The sequence below is a fragment of the Phacochoerus africanus genome, chromosome 9 (genome assembly GCF_016906955.1).
Source record: "Phacochoerus africanus isolate WHEZ1 chromosome 9, ROS_Pafr_v1, whole genome shotgun sequence".
NCBI lineage: Eukaryota > Metazoa > Chordata > Mammalia > Artiodactyla > Suidae > Phacochoerus > Phacochoerus africanus.
In genome coordinates, this window is record NC_062552.1 from 123,804,446 (window position 1) to 123,823,075 (window position 18,630).

Genomic DNA, 18,630 nt, shown 5'->3' on the forward strand with positions numbered 1-18,630 from the left:
GCGAGGCGCGGACAACACCCCGGCTGCAGCGCGCCGCCGCCGCGTCTCATTGGCTGGGAGGACCTGGGGCGGGCGGGGCGGGGGGCACGCAGCGGGAGGGCGGGCGGGGGAGGTGCAGAGCCGCTGTAGACAAAGAATGTGCTTCGTGCGCCCGCCCGCGCCGCTACCGGCGGGAGAGGAAGCCGGGTGTGCGCTGCGGCCGGACGGTGGGTCCAGCCAGGCCGGGGAGCCCATAGCCTGCACGGCCCGGGAACTTCCCGGCGTGTGTGATGCGGGTCAGCGGGGCGGGAGGTGGCGTGCGCTCGCTTTGGACTGGGCCTGGGATCCTGACCCCTGGGTTCAGATCCCGACTCGGCCGACCAACCTTAGGGTCTTTGCCTGTAGAATGGGGACACGCCGCGGGAATGGACTTGGAGCGCCAGGACCCTCCAAGGCCTGTGGGCTCGGACACTACTTGTGATACTTAATCCTCGGGCGGCGAGGAGCCCCTTTGGGGAGTCATCGTCCCTCCCGTCTGTGCGCCCACTTGGCGATGGGCTTAGGCCCTCTGGCCGCCTGGCCTCTAAGCGAGGGGCGAAGGGCGTGGCTTGGACGCCGGGCCCCGCACTTGAGAGCAAACTGCGGGAGCCGCGGAAGATTGTGGAGCGGGGAAGGTTCCTGGACTGGTCCCAGAGCTGCGAGGAGATGGACGGATCGCGGCGCGGCCATGGGCGGTGGCTTAGCGTGTGTGGCCGGAGGGCGCAGTCACTGGGCCGCGGCTCTGGGAGGCCTCGGGCGGGAGAGTCGGGGTGGGAGTGAGGTAGAGTGTGCGCTGAAGTGGGAAGGCCTTGGGCTGTGCGGTCGACGCGGGTAGCTGTGTGGGGGGAGGTTGGGGGGGGGTGCTAAGCAGGAGCCAAGTCCGACGCCGCTCCCGCTTCCTCTCCCACTGTCCTGGAGATTGGCAGTGGCAAGGGACCCTCCCTGCTCCCTGGCGAGGGTCCTGGCTAGTGACTTCCCCCTGCTGTCCTTCCCCAGCACCACTTGAAGTCCAGGCTGTCCCAGTTGGGACTGGTCTTGGCTGGGCACTTTCTCCCTCACGGAGTCAGATGACACCTTCAGGCCTGGACCCAACTTCCTCCTAAAGGTTCCTGCGGTATTTCCGGGTGGCAGATCCTCACAGTTCTTGTACTGGCATTTCACCGTGTCTGAAGTCCGCAGGGGGATTACAGTGGATAGGTAGCGCCCAGATAGGTTTTGAAGATCATGTATGCTCGGTACTAGGGAAATAGGTCAGGGGTATGTAGGAAGTGACCACGGTGATACACAGGCTACTGGGAATCCGACCACCCCGTGGGGTTTCCTTTTATGCTTCTTCCAATCGAAATAGAACATTCATTACGAAGAGACCCCAAACCCAGGTCTGCTGACTCCTAGTCCAGTGCTTGTGATGGCTGGTGGGCCCTGAACTAGGGGTCTGGAGGCCTGGGTTTGCATTTCGCCAGCCTCAGGCCCAGCTCATGCTCCACAAGGCAGGAGTTGACTGTGGAAATACGTGGGTAGCTGGAGGCCTCCAAGACCACGGCCATTGAACCGGACCACCGTCATCCAGGCAACTCACTCCTGGGAAGGGGGTTCCTGGGTTGCTGAGGCCTTAGGAAGTAAAGCATAAATGCTTGCAGCATCCACCCCTGTTTGGGGAGATTTGAGAGGGAAATCAAGTACCTTGACCAGGCGGTAAGAATATTAATATGGAACGACTGATAGAAGACGGAGGACCTGCGTTGTGTTGTTTTTAAGAGACTGCAAGTGCCTTTAAGTTAATGTCGCGCTTGGTGCAGGTTGCATGAGCCTTGACTCCTTGGGGGTCCTTGGGAAGGGTCCCAGCGGCCTGGTACACAGTAGACATGCAATGCTTGAGCTTCCAAAAAGCTCCTGGGAGGGGAGCCCTGTTTCTGCAGATCCCGCCGGGGTCCAGGTGGGGGAGCTGGTGCAGGGGCCCGGGCTGACCCTCCTCCCTGACCTCCAGGGCCTCCCGCTGCAATTAGAGGGGAGGAGGTAGGGGGGAGATGAGACAAAAAGTGAAGAAGTCACGGCCAAGTGAATGAGCTGGCTCCATGCGCCTCGGCTATTACATCAGCCGCTGGGGTTTGTGTCTGTTGTTCTGCTTCGCTTCCCGAGGATAAAATTACAGCACACAATGTGCTTTTACAAACATGTCCTGTTCCACGGAGCCCCAAGACCCTCCCCCATCCCAGCTCAGACCCCAGCCTCTAAGGGGCTGGAGGGGCCCGACACAGGAGGACAGCAAGGGGTGGGGAATAGGGCCACAGAGGACTAGGGGTCAAGCCAGGCCACTGAAAGTGTGCAGCCGAGTTTTTATTTTGCACAGCTTTTATGCTTTCTTACCCACGACAGGTTGGTGTGGAAAACTTAGAAACACCAGCAGGTGGGAAAAAAAAAAGGGTTCTTCATGTTCTCACTCTGGAATCTGTTGGAGTCAGTGACCGGAGGCTGTGCGGAGAAAGGCTGGGTGGAGCTCAAGGTTTCACAGGGCGGGTGGGGTGGGGTGGGCGCAGGCGCAGGCTGTGTAGACCTCCTGGGGAGTTAGGCTGTGCTGGAGGGTACAGAGGGTGGGGCTGGGAGCAGGGGCAGGTGTAATTGCAGGGTGGAAGCCGCTGGAACAGGTTCCAGAGCTCCTGGGCAAAGACTGGAGGGGAGAGCAGGGCTGTTCCCTGACCCCCCCCCCCCTTAGAATAAAACCCAAGCTCAGTGTCTCAGAGCCCAGCGTGCCCTGGCCCCACCCTCACAACTCCAAGCTCGCTCCCACCTCAGGGCCTTTGCACCAGCTGCTTCCCCTGGGCAAGGGCGTCTGCTCCCAGCCTTCTGAAGTTCATCTCCAGAACTCAGGTTCCCACCCAATGCTCAGCTCCTTGAAAGGGGCTTGACTGGTCCCCCTGTCTAGAGTGGAGAGCCCCCAGCCCACCCTCTCCCTACTCCCGCCCAGCTGCTTGAGCCAGTGTGTGTTCCTGTGTTTATCCTCTAGCGCTAGGATGTTGGCTCTACCAGGATGGGACCTTGCCTGTTTTTGTTTTTTATTGTTTTTTTTTTGTTTTTTATTCCTTTTTTGGGCCACACCTGTGGCATATGGACGTTCTCAGGCCAGGGGTCAAATTGGAGCTGTAGCCACTGGCCAGTGCCACATCTATAGCAACACCGGATCTGAGCCACATCTGCGACCTGTGCCTCAGCTTGTGGCAACGCTGGATGCTTAACCCACTGAGCAGGGCCAGGGATTGAATCCACATCCTCGTGATTATGAGTCGGGTTCGTTTCTGCGGAGCCACAACGGGGACTCCCCACTGAACAGAGCCTGGCACACGGCAAGGGGTGAAGGCCGTCAAGGCGCCCGTCCTGGGTGGGCGGATCTGGGCTCTGGTCCTGCCGTGTGGCCACAGGTCCCCCCCGCTTGACCTCAGGGATTGGAGTCACACAGGGAGGCAGCTAACCTGCAGATCCCAAGCCCCACCTTGGCCCTCCGGGAGGCGGTGTGGCAAGGTCTGCACTGAAGCCGGCCTCTTAGAGTGTCCAGACCATCTCCGAGGACAGGTTCAGGAGGCTCTGGCTCAGTTTTGCTCTTTGCTCTCGACTTGGACGGACCCCTCCTGGCTGTGTGAGCCTATGAGCCGTCTTTGCCTCAGGTTTGCCGTCTGTAAAATGGGTTCAGGAGGATTCCAGGGCCCAGAGCAAGTGGAGGAGGAGCTCGCAGAGCCGGCAGGGAGCAGGGGCTGACCCAGCCCTGCTGCTGTTCTTCCAGAACAAAACCTGGCTCTCTGCCTTTGGCTGTCAGGGCACAGAGGATGGAAACAAATTAATCAGCTGAGGTACTGAAGTTTTTCCTAAAGGCTTCTTAAGTTCTGACCCCACAGCTGGGCTCCAGGTCCTAGCCCAGCAAAGTCCTCTCAGGGCTGCTGCCCTGAACAGGTGGGGTGGCTTTGTGCTGGGGGCCTCGGGACCCAGCCATGGGTGCTGCCCAGTGGGTCTCTCTCCAGGTGGATACACACCTGCCTTCTGGAGGTCCCTCTAGCCTCTGGGAGCGACTCCAGCTCCCCAGGGAGCGGGTCTGCTTTGGGCCTCAGAGGGTAGAGGGCCTGGGACCCCTTGAGGACAGCCAGCCAGCCAGCCTCTGGCGTCCACGGCACCCAGAGTCCTCCTGCTGGGCAGACTCAGAGGAACGGCTTCTCTCCGCTGAACTGATTCAGCCCCAAGGCGGTCACTGCGCTGCGTGGGTTCCTTGCATCTTGGTTAAGTTGGAAACATTCCCTTTTCCCCGGTGCTACCTCCCCAGGCGAGCTGTGTTCTTCCCCCCAGGTGAGTCGTGGTCTCCCCCATGCTCGGCTTGCCCTTGGCCTTGCAGTGGACCCGAAGGCAGGAGTGAGGGAGGCTCCGGCTGGCAACCGAGGTGGCCAGAAACTCAAGATGGGCATATGATATAAATAGCCTCGGCAAGTGCGCCTGGGGTAAAAATAGAGCTAAGGGGATCTGCCGGGGCTGTCCCCAAAGGCCAAAGGGCTGGACCCCGGCTTGGGTGGGGCCAGCTGGTCAGGACAAAGGGCCTGGGCTCGGGGAGCTCAGCCAAGCGTGGACATGGTGGGTGTTTGCTGCCCCTGGGCCAGGCCTGAGCTGTGCCCTCTAGGGGCTCCTGCTGTGACTGTCCCAGGCTGACAGGCAGTGTGAGCAGGCACCCAGGGCTGTGGCCAGAGGAGGGCACTGTGCCCCCACCCAGGCTGGGGTGGGGGGGGCAGGGGAGCGGGCAGGGAACGACCTGTACTGAGCCCAGAGGCGGGTCCAGAAGGTCCCGTCCCTGGCCCCAGAGGAAGCAGGCAGGCCCCTGGGGAGGCTGAGAGAAAGGCCTTGGCATCCTAGATCCAAGAGCCCTGCCGTCCTTATTGGAACCAGAGTCAGAGCTCCCCTATCCCAGAACCTCTCCAGGTGGGAGGGGCCTCTGCTAGCTCTGTGTCCCCCCCCACCCTCCTGTGGCTCCCTCTGTCCTACCTGTCTGGCCTCAGACAGCCACCCTGCCGGGCACATGAGCCAGTGCCCAACAGGGCAGCGTTTCCCCGGGGCAGCTGAGCTGGGAGGACTGTGCCCCCTCTGCCACCCACCCTGCTGCTTCAGGCCCCTCTGAGTTGCCGCCACGGGCCCTTCCTCGGCCCCCCCTGGGTGCCTGATTCTCGGCTTCTGTGCCACTCGGCCGGGGCTGGTGGGGATCTGGGTGGGCCAGCCCTCAGGGCCGGTTCAGGTAGCGCCTCGTCCCTGGTACTTTGTCCCAGCTCCTGCCCCACCAGGCCCACTGCTTCCCCTGGACCAATGAGATGTGTACACGGGCTCCAGCCGGCGTGTTCCAAGCCCCTCCCCGTCCTGACCCTCCTTCAGCCTAACCCCTTGCCGGTCCTGTCCACACTGCGGACGCCCATGCAGGCAGGTGCTCTCCTGTGCTGCCTGTGAGTGGGTCCCCACCCCCTTCCGGAGCAGACACGACTGCATAAAGGCATTGAGGCTGCCCTCTGTTCGCTCTTGGACCCCCGGGTCTGGGGGAAGTCGGGTACCATGTTGTGGGGACACTCAGGCAGTCCCGGGGAGGGGTCCCCGAGACCAGGATCTGACTCCTCCGGCTGACAGCCTTGTGAGCGCCTCACCCTGGAGGGGTCCTCCGGCCCCACCAAGCTTCAGGTGGAGCAGCCCCGGCTGACAGCTTGACTACAGCCTCATGGGAGAGCCCGAGCCAGAGCCACGAAACGTAGCTCTTCCTGGATTTCTGGCCCAGAAAATGTGAGATAATAAGTGATATTGTAAGCTTCTAAATTTGGGCATAATTTCTCCTGCAGCAATAGATAATTGATTCACTTCCTGGCCAGGCTTGGGCTGCAGAGGCAAGGGTAGTATCAAGTTATTTTTGGGTCCCAGCACCTAACGTGAGGCCTTACAAGGAGGTGTGCCCTGGAGTGAGTGAATAATTGACAGAAGTCAGTATAGCTTCCTTTCCCCCGTCACAGACATGCTGGGCCTCAGCCCCGCTTTGGAGAGAACTTCACTCCTCAATCCAATCCCCTGGGGTTTGGATCTGGGTGGTGTCAGAGGTCACCCGGTCCAGGCAAGTCACCAGGTGAAGGGACCCTCTCAGCCCTTCCAGCCAGGGGACCCGGGGGCTGAAGATGCTGTGTCCTGGGCAGGCTGTGAAGGTGGCCAGCGGGAAGTGCTGCAAGTAGTGACGGGAAGGGCTTGGCTACGGCTTTGGTGCCAGGGAACTGAAGAGACAAGGCCATGACGTGCCTGGGGGCAGGCCTGAGGCTGCTGGCTGGCACTCTGAGGTTCACTTCTGCTCTGTCTGACAGCTACTGCCGGGAGCCTTCAAAGTCCCTACCAGCGCTAACCCTGCCACAGGCAGCTGTTGACCCTGTGTGCAGATAGGGAAACTGAGTCACGGGGTTGCGTTCACTGGTGTCCCCCACGGCAGAGCTGGGCTCAAATTTCAGGTCTTTCGCCAGTGTCACCGGCTGTTCCTCTCTGGCCCACGGTATCCTCACCTGTAACACAACGCTGGCTCCAGGGGGCCTGGAGTTTGGGTCTGATGCCTGGGCTGAGCTCAAGCCAAAGGCAGTGGTGTCTGGTGCCCCTGGCGGCAGGAGTGGGAGCTGCAGCTCTTCCTGTTGGCCTGTTGCCAGCGTGGAGGCACAGGCAGGGGAGACCACAGAAAACGCTTTGTCATATGCTTTGCAAACCCAAGGTCCTGGCAGCCAGGGCCCTAACCCCTCAGGATGTCAGTGGGAGGCCAGAGTGTCTGGGAGCACCGAGGTGGGGGCTTCTCTCACCTAGAGCCAGTCACACCTAGAGATACACCAGCCACTGCCTGCCTGTGGCCGTGTGGTCTGCAGCAACCAGCCGGGCATTATTTGATCCAGGTAGAGCACGGCAGGTGCCAAGCCCAGAGGAGTCAGACTTGTCTCCTGTCCCATTTTACAGAGGAAGAAACTGAGCCTGGGGGGCTCCGTGGTTTGCTCCCAGTCATAGAGTGAGACAGGAGTGCACCTGGGCTCTTTTGACCCTGTCCAGTCCTGCCAAGGAGCTTTCTGGAAATATCGGGCCTACTGATGTCCGGAGTCCGCCCGGCCCTACAGGGCCCACCCAGGATTCCTGAGTCCTTTGCCTGGACGTCGCACCGCCTCTCTGTCCCTGCAAATCTTGCCCAGATGGCAAAGTGTGTGATAGTTCAAAATAGCTCAGGTATCTTTTTTTGTTTGTTTGTTTAGGGCCACGCCTGCAGTATTTGGAAATTCCCAGTCTGCACGAATCGGAGCTGAGCTGCAGCTGCCGGTCTACACCACAGCCATAGCAACACCCAATCCGAGCCACGTTTGCAACCTACACCACAGCAATGCTGGATCCTTAACCCACTGAATAAGGTCAGGGATCGAACCTGCATCCTCATGGATGCCAGTTGGGTTCATTACTGCTGAGCCACAACGGGAACTCCCAGCTCAGGTATCTGCGACCCAGCAAATTCCTCTCTGAAAACATGCCCGTTGAAACACAGAAGACCCCAAAGTGTGATTATTGGCCCACTCTCTGTAACACAGGGGAGTAACACGTGTGTATAAATACAATCCAGCGTACACCACTAGCCCAAAGTACATCGCAGGCAAAGTAAGTCCTAACGGTGACATTTAGAGAATTTACTGCCTGTAGGCTTGGCTCCAGGAGCCCTGAGGCAGCTGACCCTTTTGTCCTCCCGAAGCTGTCGGGTGAAAGACAACAGAACCGCCATTCTTCAGACAAGGACACTGAGGCCGTGGCGGGTGACCCAGTGAGAAATGCAAGGTAAGGGCCATGCCCCGGCAGGCAGCGTGGCTCAGCCTCCTGTCCACCCCTGGCCCGGGAGGGGTTCATCTGTTTGTGGACTTGCAGGAGAAGGAAGTGAGTCTGCAGGAGGCAAGTCACAAAACAATAGAAAGGAAAATGGGTTTTGCCTGCATCCTGCTGGGAAGCGGACCCGGGCCTGGGCAGCCCCAGGCAGCTTTCACTTTCTAGGCTGGCTGCCTCCCTTTGGTCTGGAGTCTTTTTTTGTTTGTTTGTTTGTTTGTCTTTTTAGGGTCACACCCAGGGCATATAGAGGTTCCCAGGCTAGGGGTCCAATTGGAGACACAGCTGCCAGCCTCCACCACAGTCACAGCAACGTGGGATCTGAGCCGCGTCTGCGACCTACACCACAGCTCATGGCAATGCCAGATCCTTAACCCACTGAGCAAGGCCAGGGATCAAACCTGCAACCTCATGGTTCCGAGTCGGATTCGTTTCCCCTGAGCCATGGAAAAAACTCCGGTCTGCAGTTTTTGTTAATATCTTGTGGCTATTCCTTTTGTTATAAAATGTAAGAATGCATTTTAGGATGTGTCAGGATCCTCCATGGCACCTCGGCCGGCCAGCAAGACCCACCCCCCAAAATTAATGGGGCCCATGCCTCCCTTTTCCCAGAGTCCTTTGCGCTGGCTGCCGTTGGGGCCCAGGTGTTTGTGCCACGTCTGTCTCCCCCTAGAGGCCGGCCCAGAATTCCTTGCTCGGGCCTTGCGGGGCCGCACGCGGTGGGGCTCTGCTCTTGGTGGCTGAGGCCTAAAGCCAACCTTGCTACTAATAACTCTAACCCTTCCCATGGGAGGGGCGCCCCTGGCTCTGTCTCCTGCCATCTGTGTGAGACTCAGAGAGGTCATACCACTGGTCCAAAGTCACACAGCTGGGAGAGGTGGAGTCGGCAGCCAAATCCAGGCTGACTGTGCCTGGCCTGTGGTCTCCCCCAAACCATGTGGGGTTCTTCTGAGCCCAGCCTCCTGTCCACCGGCCTGCAGATGGCCTCCTTGCCAACTCTCATGTCGGGTGTGAGCAGATGCTGCTACCCTGGGTTCATCTGTCTGTCAGTCCATCCATCATCCACCCTCCTCCCACCTGTCTGTCCTTCCATCTGTCAGTCCTGCTCTTGATCTGACCCTGCCCGCCGGAAGCTGACAGCTGGGTGGGGAGATGTTTAGACCTGCACAAAGCAGCCCGAACTGCGAGGCGGCGTGTTTTGCAGTCCTGCTGTGGGCCAGGGTGAAGCTTGGGCATGTTTGTTCAGAGACAAAGGGCAGAGGAAGCTCGGCTGCTGTGATCAACAAAACATGCTGGTCTCAGAGGTCGCTTCTTGGGCCGCCCTCTCTAGCCCCGCCCTCCCCCAGGACTCCCTGTCCCCTCCCTGCTCTGACTCTCACTGGCACTTGCTGCCCTCTGGGGGACTCTTTATTTTGGTTGTTTATTGGGTTGGTTGTCTCCTCCCCTGGAAGGTAAGGGGAAGGGACCTTGGCCTGTGTTTATCGCTGTGGCCCAGTGCCTGGAATGTGGCATGTTGTTTGTTACACGAGTTGGGGGCGTGGGTGGGGTGGGCTGTTGTCCAGGGGGAGACAGCTGGGGGCTGTGCAGATGGGCAGCAGGAGTGGATCTGAACGCGAACTTCAGAGGGTTTATTTGTTTATTTTTTTTTAGGGCTGCACCTGTAGCATATGAAGGTTCCCAGGCTAGGGGTCGAATCAGAGCTGTAGCCGCTGGTCTACAGCAGCACGGGATCCAAGCGGTGTCTGTGACCTACACCAGAGCTCATGGCAATGCCAGATCCTTAACCCACTGAGCGAGGCCAGGGATCGAACCTGCGTCCTCATGGATGCTAGTCAGATTCGTTTCCGCCGAGCCACGACGGGAACTCCCCCTCCCTCCTTTTAGAACCTATGCTCCTACTAATGCAGCCTTAGCCTTTGGCTGGCCACCCCGCAGGAGCACACCTGGAGTGTGCCCTGGGTGGTCGCAGATGTGACGCAGGTACTCTCCTCCTTTCGGGGAGGTAGAGAGAGGCCCAAAGGCTTGCCCCAGGTCTCAGAACCGGGATTTGAAGGCAGGCAGCCTGGCTTCTCACCAGATGCTGAGCTGCATCTCTCCAAAAGCCAGGAAGGGCATCAGGAACTGGCCTTGGAAAGGCCGCATCTGCCCTCTGCCCTCTTGACGTGGCGGGGGCCACTGCCAACCTGTGTGCCGCACGTTACTCTCAAAGAGCTGCAGGTGGAGGTGGGGCTCCCCTTCCGTCAGCACCAGCCTGTTCCAGGCCGGCCTGCAGCTCTGCCCGTCAGAGGACCGGAAACAGGAGGACACTTGGCCCCTGCCCCAAGGGGCACCGAGATGACACTGCCCAGACCCTGCCATGTCAACACCATCCCCCGTCCTGCCAGCTTCCTGGCCACTCACCATGCATGGCCTTGGGCAAGTGCACAGCCTTCCCCGAGCTTCAGCGTCCTCGAAGGGCTGCTGTGAGTCACACAGGGTCGTGCTGAGCTTACTGCTGGGGTGACAGCCATGAGGGTAGTGCTCATAGGCGTCGAGGCCTGGCCCTTGGCCTCAGAGGGGCTGGTTGTGGGAATGTGTCTGGTGATCAGATGCAGCCCTGTTGCCTGTATGGCCTCGGACGAGTCCCCTTTTCTGGGCCTCAGTGGTTTCCCCTGTAAAATGGAGCCGGAGCTGTGATAAGAGCCCCCTGAGCCGGTAGGGGAGGAGCTCTTGGGTAACTGAAGCAGGCGCCCTGCTGGGGTGGGGGTGGGGGTTGCCATTCTTGCCAGTGGTTTCCAGGGACCGGCAGAGGGAAGCGGCTTCCCTTCAGGACTACCCGGGTTTGGTTAGAGGCCACACGGGCGGCCCTGACCCCTGATCCCCTCACTCCGTGAGCCCTGCTCAGGGCCGGGTGGTGCTGGGCGCTGGGGACTGAGTGGAGGCAGACGTGGCGGGGCCCTGGGTGCAGGGAGACGGACGTGGAAGCTCAGGGACGGTGTGGCCCAGGGCACTGTGAGGGGCATGGAGCTGCCTGGGACCTGGGTTGTTGGGGCTGCCTCCCTGACGCTCAGTCAGTGGTGGCTGTCGCCGTCACCCCCACCCCCACCCCCCAACTAGAGCTCCTTGGCCACGAGGCCTGGGTTTTTTTGTTTGTTTTCTTCTTACTGCCGCACCTGCGGTATATGGAAGTTCCTGGGGTCAAATCAGAGCCACATCTGTGAACTACGCTGCAGCTTGCAGCAATGCTGGATCCTTAACCCACTGAGTGAGGCCAGGGATCGAACCTGCATCCTCACAGACGCTATGTCAGGTTCTTAACCTGCCGAGCCACAGCAGGAAACTCCAGAGCCTGGGTCTTATATGCCTGTGTGCAGCCTCAGCTCAGACGGTGTTTGTTGAATGACTAAGTGAGGGAGCTTTGAGGTTCCCTGGGGAATTCCAGGGCAGCTGGGAAGGCCCAAGGACACGGAGAATGCCTGAGCTTGGGCTTGGAGGGATGGGACCTCACAGCCTCCCCAGGAGCTGTCTGGACGTGGCCTGGGACCCAGACCTGCAGGGAGTGGGGACAGTGACCAGTTCTCCGAGAGCCTGACCCATATCGTGGCCTACTCACATATATCCTGACCCCTGGGTCCTGAGGGCACGGGGACAAGAGTCCTGCGGAGGTAGGGTGGGAGGGCGTCCAGATGGGCATTGACCCGCCGGCTGCCCAGCATGGCCTCTGCCTTCGGGGTCACGGTCACCAGGCTCCTGCTTCCTGCCTCTGCCGCAGGTATTTAAGGTCTGAGAGGAGCGTGGGGAGCTGTTGAGACCACCCTGGCGGTGGCATCAGGCAGGCTGACCCAGGGCCTTCCCCACCACCCACATTGTCCATGGATTTTGTTGCTGGAGCCATCGGAGGTACAGGGACAGCGGGGCCTTGCGGGGGACTGCTACTCCTGGGGTAACGGGGGGGGGTGTGTGGGCGGGCTCTGCCCTGGCAGCAGTGGGATTCGAAGCCCCCCCGGGGAAGGTGCTGCAGACTCGGGGCTGACGATACAGGTCCCAGGAGGAGGTGGAGGTGGGGAAGAGTCTGTGTGGGCCTGAGGGGCTCAGCCCGGTGCCGGGGAGCCGAGAGGCAGGCGGGAGTGAGGGCTGCTGGCCTGGGCTGGGGCAGAGGCTGGGCGGTGTCTGCCTGGCCAGGGGGAGGCTGAGAGGCACCAGCGTGGAGCGGGATGGCCGAGCCGCTGGAGGGGACCAGAGGCTCCAGGAGAGGGTGGACCGTGAGGGCGGCCGGCCCTGGGTCCTGCCCCAAGGACTGGAAGGAAGGGGTGGATGACGGGGAGGGTCCCGGCTGAGCCCGGTAGCCCCCGCCCCCAGCTGGCTGTGTGCATCCCTGGGCCAATCCTGCCTCGCTGGGTCCCCAGACGGTTTTCTCTTCCTGGGAAGGGGCTATTGGGAAAGCCTGATGCAGAGATGACAGCCGCAGGGATCGGGCTCCTCCCACATCGATCACGCAGGCTGCCTGCCAGGCTATTTTGGGCAAGGCCCCCTTGGCCTTGCTCGTCTTGTGAAATAGCAGTGGCTGCTTGTCAATATTTCTGGGAAGAGTGTTATCTTCAGAAGGGGGTGCAGAGCCAAGCCAGGAAAGACCAAGGCGTTGGCCTCACCGGCGGGCATTCTGAGGTCCACCGTGGGCTGGGTCTGAGACACTGGCCCCCTGAGGATGAGGCTCCGAGAGGGGGGCTTGACTTGCCCAAGATCACACGGCAATGAAGGCTCCTGCATCTTGCCCCCAGAGCCCAGCGAGGGCCTGGCTGGAAGGGGCTCCTGCTCTGTGCCTGGCTCTGCCTAACCAGGGTTGGACCTGGGCTTTCTCCTTGAACTCTAGTTTTGGAGTCAGAGACGGCAGGTGGTGGGAGACAGCAGCAAAGCCATGTGACGGTGGCTGGGACCAACCTATTTTCTGGCACAGAGGCAGCCCAGAGTGCAGGGATCAGGGAGGGCTCCAGAGAGGAGGTGATATTGTGATAGGGCTTTGATGGGTGAGTAGGAGTTCGATGAGGTATATGTAAGGGTCGAGGAGGGTGATTCTCCCCAGTTGGTCAGTCAGTCGTACTTGCTTCAGTCTCTTTGTTCATTCGCTTACTTTGTTCTTTCATTGATGCATATTTATTGAGTCCTGAGATACTACTAAGTGGGTACAGTCCCCACATGTTTTCAGGTGGCCCTTATCCCCCACCCCAGGGATGCTCCGTGACTTCCTCCTGGCGGCACTGGGGGCTTAGTTGAGATCCTGGTGTCAGGAAAGGAGGAAGGAAGGTGGCACCTGGTCTTCTTTGTAGGAGGCAGAGGCTGGGGGTCCTCAAGTCCTACGGTGTCCCCCACAAATCTGTGCTTCCGGCAGTCCCTCGGGGAGGCCTGGGGCGACCTGGGCTACCCCTCCACCCAGTCTCTGCTTGGGCGGTACCCTGCCCCCCATCACCCCTCCAGCTGCAAGGCACTGTGGCCTCCTGGCTTTGCACACAAACCCTTCACAGACTGAGGCTGGAGGGCAGCTCGGCCCGGCTTGGAGACAGGACCGGTTCTCCCAAAACCTGACCCCAGAAAGTTCTCTTGGTGGCATAGAGGAAATGAATCTGACTAGAGTTCATGAGGATGTGGGTTCAATCCCTGGCCTTGCTCAGTGGGTCGGGGATCCAGCATTGCTGTGAGCTGTGGTGTAGGTTGCAGACGTGGCTTGGCTCTGGTGTTGCTGTGGCTGTGGTGTAGGTCGGCAGCTGTAGCTCCAGTTTGAACCCCTAGCCTGGGAACCTCCATATGCCGCGGGTGAGGCCCTAAAAATAAAAAAAAATTAAGAAAAAAGAAACGAAACCAAAACCTGACACCAAACGGGAGGCCAAGGGGCATCCTTGGCTTTCAGAACAAGGCTCCAGTGACCAGGACTTGGGAAGGAGAACCCACTTGGCAGAAGCCACTTTCCCTCTCTGCACCTCAGTTTCCCCATCTGTAAAGTGGGGGTTGCTCTGCCCCATGGACGAGACAGGTGCAGACGAGCAGAGCCGGGCGTGGGCTCAGTGGGAGCGCAGCCCGGGTTCACCCTCCCCTCTTCCGGCTGCTCTGTCCTCACTGGTTCCTCTGGTTTCCTTCCAGGTGTCTGCGGTGTTGCTGTGGGCTACCCCCTGGACACGGTGAAGGTGCGGTCATCACCGGGCCCTGACCCCCAGCCCGAGGCCTCTGCCTGGGGCCTTGGCCACAAGACCCTTCTAGCCCGCTCCTCAGCCCAGTCCCCACCGTGGTCCTCAGGACTGTCTGTCCCCCACTGCTCCCGCCTGGGACTCAGGTTTCTCCGCTTAAATGAGGCTCACTGTCCCTGCCCTTCCCTTCCTAGTCTGCACGGCTGTGACAATCAAGGGGTTGGCTCTGTCCCTCCCCCAGGGCCTGGTGATCTCGCCTTGGGCCTGGAGGCACCCTTTCCTGAAGCCCACTTCTCCCCCAGGTCAGGATCCAGACAGAGCCCAAGTACACAGGCATCTGGCACTGCATCCGGGACACTTATCGCCAAGAGCGGGTAGGCCTGGGGCCAGGGGCATGGGCAGGGGGATGTCGGACCCCAGGGCTGCCACTCAAAACCAGCCTGGCGATGTAGAGCCTCTGAGCCTCCTGGATTCCTCTGAGGACAGGAGCTGTGGCATCAGGCACATGGGGTCTGCTCAGAATGAGGTCCTTCCTCCAGCAGAGGGTCTAAAGAGGGCATCTGGGGTCTTTGAAGGTCCTGAGAGGGGCCTGTTTGCATTTCTGTCCCCTCCAGGCTGGGCACCCCTTGGAAGCATGCTGGGGTGTCAGGGGTCCCCCAGGGTCCAGCTCAGAGCCCCGGCCAGTGGAGGGTCTCAGGGACACTTACCCAAGGGAACTTGGGGCTCAGTACTGGCCAGGGGTGAGCAAAGGGAAACAGCAAGGACAGAGCAGCTGGCTCCACGTCGCCGTCCCACTGTCCACAGCTGCCCACGGCCCCCGCCCTGTGTTCCCTTGGCACAAGCTCACGATCACAGCCCCCAGGGTACAGCAGAGGAACCCGGGGCCCGGGGCAGTGAGTGCGAGGCCAGGGTGTAACCCGGCGCCCCGGCGCAGGGCTCCTCCCGGCGGGGCCTCCGGCCTGACTCGGGCCCTCGGGTCCCTCCACCCGCCGCCAGGTGCGGGGCTTCTACAGGGGCCTCTCGCTGCCCGTGTGCACCGTGTCCCTGGTCTCGTCCGTGTCTTTCGGCACCTACCGCCACTGCCTCGCGCACATCTGCCGCTTCCGGTACGGCAGCGCCGACGCCAAGGCCGCCAAGACCGACATCACACTCTCGGGGTTCGCTTCCGGCCTTGTCCGCGTGAGTGGGGTGGGGTGAGGGGGTCCCGGGACCCCAGGGCTGGGCAGAGGCTGGATGGAGGCTGGGCGACGGGGGGTGGCGACGCAGCTGACTCTTGGTAACTGAGGGCACCCGGGCATGCCAGGGAGCCTCTCCGAGCATCTGTGTCTGCATCTCTAAGAGGTGTGCTGAGGTCCTGGTGCAAAGGCCCCAGTCTGACAGTCACAAGCACCCTCGAGATGGCAGCCAACATTCTTAGTAAAATTGTCTTTGGAGTTCCCGCTGTGGCACAGTGGGTTAAGAATCTGACTGCAGCGGCTCGGGTTGCTGCAGAGGGCTGGGTTTGATCCCGGACCGGCACAGGGGGGTTCAAGGATCTGGTGTAGGTCACCTCTGTGGCTTGGAGTCAATCCCTGGCCCTGGAACTTGGATATGCCACCGTGTGCCCATAGAAAAATTTTCTGAAGGAGTTCCCTTGTGGCACAGTGGAAATGAATCTGATTAGGAACCATGAGGTTGCAGGTTTGATCCCTGGCCTTGTTCAGTGGGTTAAGGGTCTGGCATGGCTGTGAGCTGTGGTGTAGGTCACAGATGCGGCTCAGATCTGATGTTGCTGTGACTGTGGTGTAGGCCAGTGGCTGCAGCTCTGATTCAACCCCTAGCCTGGGAACTCCATATGCCTCGGGTGCAGCTCTAAAATGTTTAAAAAAAAAATTAAATTATCATATGTTAGATATTCATATTATCAATGCTTACATTGGGTGTTATATTCTCATGTCAAACACATTTATTAAATGACACATTGATATGACATTAATATACTGATTACGGGATCAAGTCCTTTTGTGAACTGGAGTCGTGTCTACTCACCACTGTGTGTCGAGCCTCCAGCAGCCGAGAGCGAGCTGCTAAAGGAAGCACCGCCCCAGCTTGGGTGGGCAGAGCTGGCTTTGAACTTCACTCCACTGTGGCCCCTGGGCCAGCCCAGAGCCTCCCGGGCCCAGGCTCCCTGGCTGTCACTGTGGGCAACGTGAGGTCAGCGAGTGTGTTGGGTGGGGTGTGCGCCAAGCTGTCCCCACATCCCTGCCTCTGCTCCACTCCAGGTGTTCCTGACGTCGCCCACCGAGGTGGCCAAGGTCCGCCTGCAGACGCAGACGCAGACAACGCAGCAGCGGCGCCCCTCGGCCTCGGGGCCCTCGGCTGTGCCCCCTCCGTGTCCCGCACCCCCTGCCCGTTCGGCGCCTGGGCCCAAGTACCGCGGGCCGCTGCACTGCCTGGCCACAGTGGCCCGAGAGGAGGGCCTGCGAGGCCTCTACAAGGGCAGCTCAGCCCTGCTCCTCCGGGACGGTCACTCCTTCGCCACCTACTTCCTCTCCTATGCCATTCTCTGTGAGTGGCTCACTCCCGCTGGCCGCAGCCAACCAGGTGAGCGGGCGCTGGGGCCTGGGAAGGTGGCGGGGGGATGGGGATGAGGCCACACTGCCACCCAGTGCCTCCCAGGACAGGTCACGAAGGTGGCCCTGGGCCCTGGATGGCTGGGCCTGCCCTGGGTGCCCCCTGCTCTCCTCGGGCACCCCTTCCAACCGTAGCACTCGCGGGCTTCTCCCTGCAGATGTCCTGGGTGTGCTGGTGGCTGGTGGCTGTGCAGGGGTGCTGGCCTGGGCCGTGGCCACCCCCATGGACGTGATCAAGTCACGCCTGCAGGCGGATGGGCAGGGCCAGCGGCGCTACCGGGGCCTCCTGCACTGTGTGGTGACCAGCGTTCGGGAGGAGGGGCCGCGGGTGCTCTTCAAGGGACTGTCGCTGAACTGCTGCCGTGCCTTCCCCGTCAACATGGCGGTCTTTGTCGCCTATGAAGCGGTGCTGAGGCTCACGTGTGGCCTGCTCACATAGCTGGTCCCCGCGGCCCAGGGGCCAACCCGCTGGCAGCTTCCAGAGGCCATAGGGGCCAGAGGAGGTGGAGGGGAGTGTCGGAGTCTGGGCCCCCCGGGCCCCCACCCCCGGACAGCCAGAGCCTCCCCGCCCAGCGACAGACCATGAGAAGGTCAAGGGGCCCATCTGACATCGGCTGGGGTTGGCCCCAGGGTCAGAGGCCAGGGAGGGTGGGCCTCTGAGATGAGGACACTGTCACAGGGCACCATCTGTGCACGTGGCTGCTTGGTCCCTCCGGCCTCCCCGTCAGCTTTCCCTGCTGCCCCGCGGCTTCAGAGCCCCTCCCCCGCCCTCCCATGCTCTTCCCGCCTGGTCCCTTAGGCTCTGCCAAGCGGTGTCCTCATGAGACGGCACCCAGATGCAGTGTCTGCAACCCTCCTGTCCCATCCCACACCAGGCTGCTCAGCCAGGCGCTGTCGGGGCCACCCTGGGCGCTGGGTGCCAGGTATGGTCACCCACCTGCTCTGCCTATAGTCCCTGGGGACTCAGCGAGGAGCTGTTGCCAATAAAATGTTTCTCAGGATGTGCTGTTGTTGCTCTGTGGTCTGTGGGGCTGATGGCCCGTCTCCCCATCTCCAGCCCTCCAAACCTTGTGGCAGGGCTCCCACCATGCAGAAGGGCACACTGAGGCTGGCCTGGCACTCTGGCTGGGGGGGGGCTCAGCCTGGGCGCTGAGCCCTGCCACGGGGCGATTCAGCATTCAGCATGACACCTACTCTGCTCACCATCCCCCCCAAACCCCTTTTTGAGTGAGACTGAGCTGCGGCCAGCCTGGGCAGCCGGCGCCTCCAGCGCCCGGACACTGAGATGGCAGCTGCCTTTGCACGGGGCCTGCATCCTTACACAGGTTTCACGACAGCTCAGAGAGAGAGCCAGGCCTGCCCAAGGCACCCAGCAGGGACCGTGGGGGGGTTCACACTTGCACTTTTTTCTCTCTTTTTTTGGCCGCCCTGCGGCATGTGGACCTCTGGGGCCAGGGATCAGATCAGTTGCAGCCCACGTGGTGGCTGTGGCACTGCCAGATCCTTAACCTACTGTGCTGGGCTGGGGACTGAACCCGTGTCCCACTGCTCCAGAGATGCTACTGATCCTGCTGTGCCATAGCGGGAACTCCACACACCTGGGCACCATGCAGCCTCCATGTGACGGTCCAGCTCGAATCTGCTGGGCCCAGGCCGCAGCCGCCCTGTGGCAAAGCCAGGAAGCACCTGCCTTGACACTCACATGTTCACGGACACTGGCCTTGACCCTGTTTTTGGACTGAAGGACCTCCAGTGTCCTGGCTGAAAACTGCCCAGAACGTGCGGGCGGACCTTTCCCTCTGGTGCTCCTGTCACACAGACCCACGCATTTGCTTATACCCTGTGCTCTCTGCCAGGAATGCCCTCCTCTGCCCGGCTAATGCCACATCCCAGAAATCACCTCCTCCAGGAAGCTCTCCCTGCCTGAACACTGGCTGCTTTTAGGTGTCTGGGGCTCTGCTCCCATG

The 18,630-nt window shown here is 60.8% G+C and overlaps 1 protein-coding gene across 3 annotated transcripts; it reads left to right on the forward strand.

Moving 5' to 3' along the window:
* The first annotated feature begins 136 nt into the window (after positions 1-136).
* On the forward strand, positions 137-17,657 carry SLC25A47 (solute carrier family 25 member 47). Of its 3 annotated transcripts, none has more exons than XM_047795970.1 (6): positions 137-206; positions 14,008-14,051; positions 14,354-14,425; positions 15,048-15,230; positions 16,313-16,634; positions 16,822-17,657. In XM_047795970.1, exons 1-6 carry the CDS (start codon positions 137-139, stop codon positions 17,100-17,102), a joined length of 972 nt encoding a protein of 323 aa, XP_047651926.1. In that variant the 3' UTR covers positions 17,103-17,657. The 3 variants fall into 3 exon arrangements, with proteins under 3 accessions (XP_047651926.1, XP_047651925.1, XP_047651927.1); XM_047795969.1 differs by lacking the exon at positions 137-206 and adding an exon at positions 3,295-4,347; XM_047795971.1 differs by lacking the exon at positions 137-206 and adding an exon at positions 7,475-7,854.
* Positions 17,658-18,630: the final 973 nt, after the last annotated feature.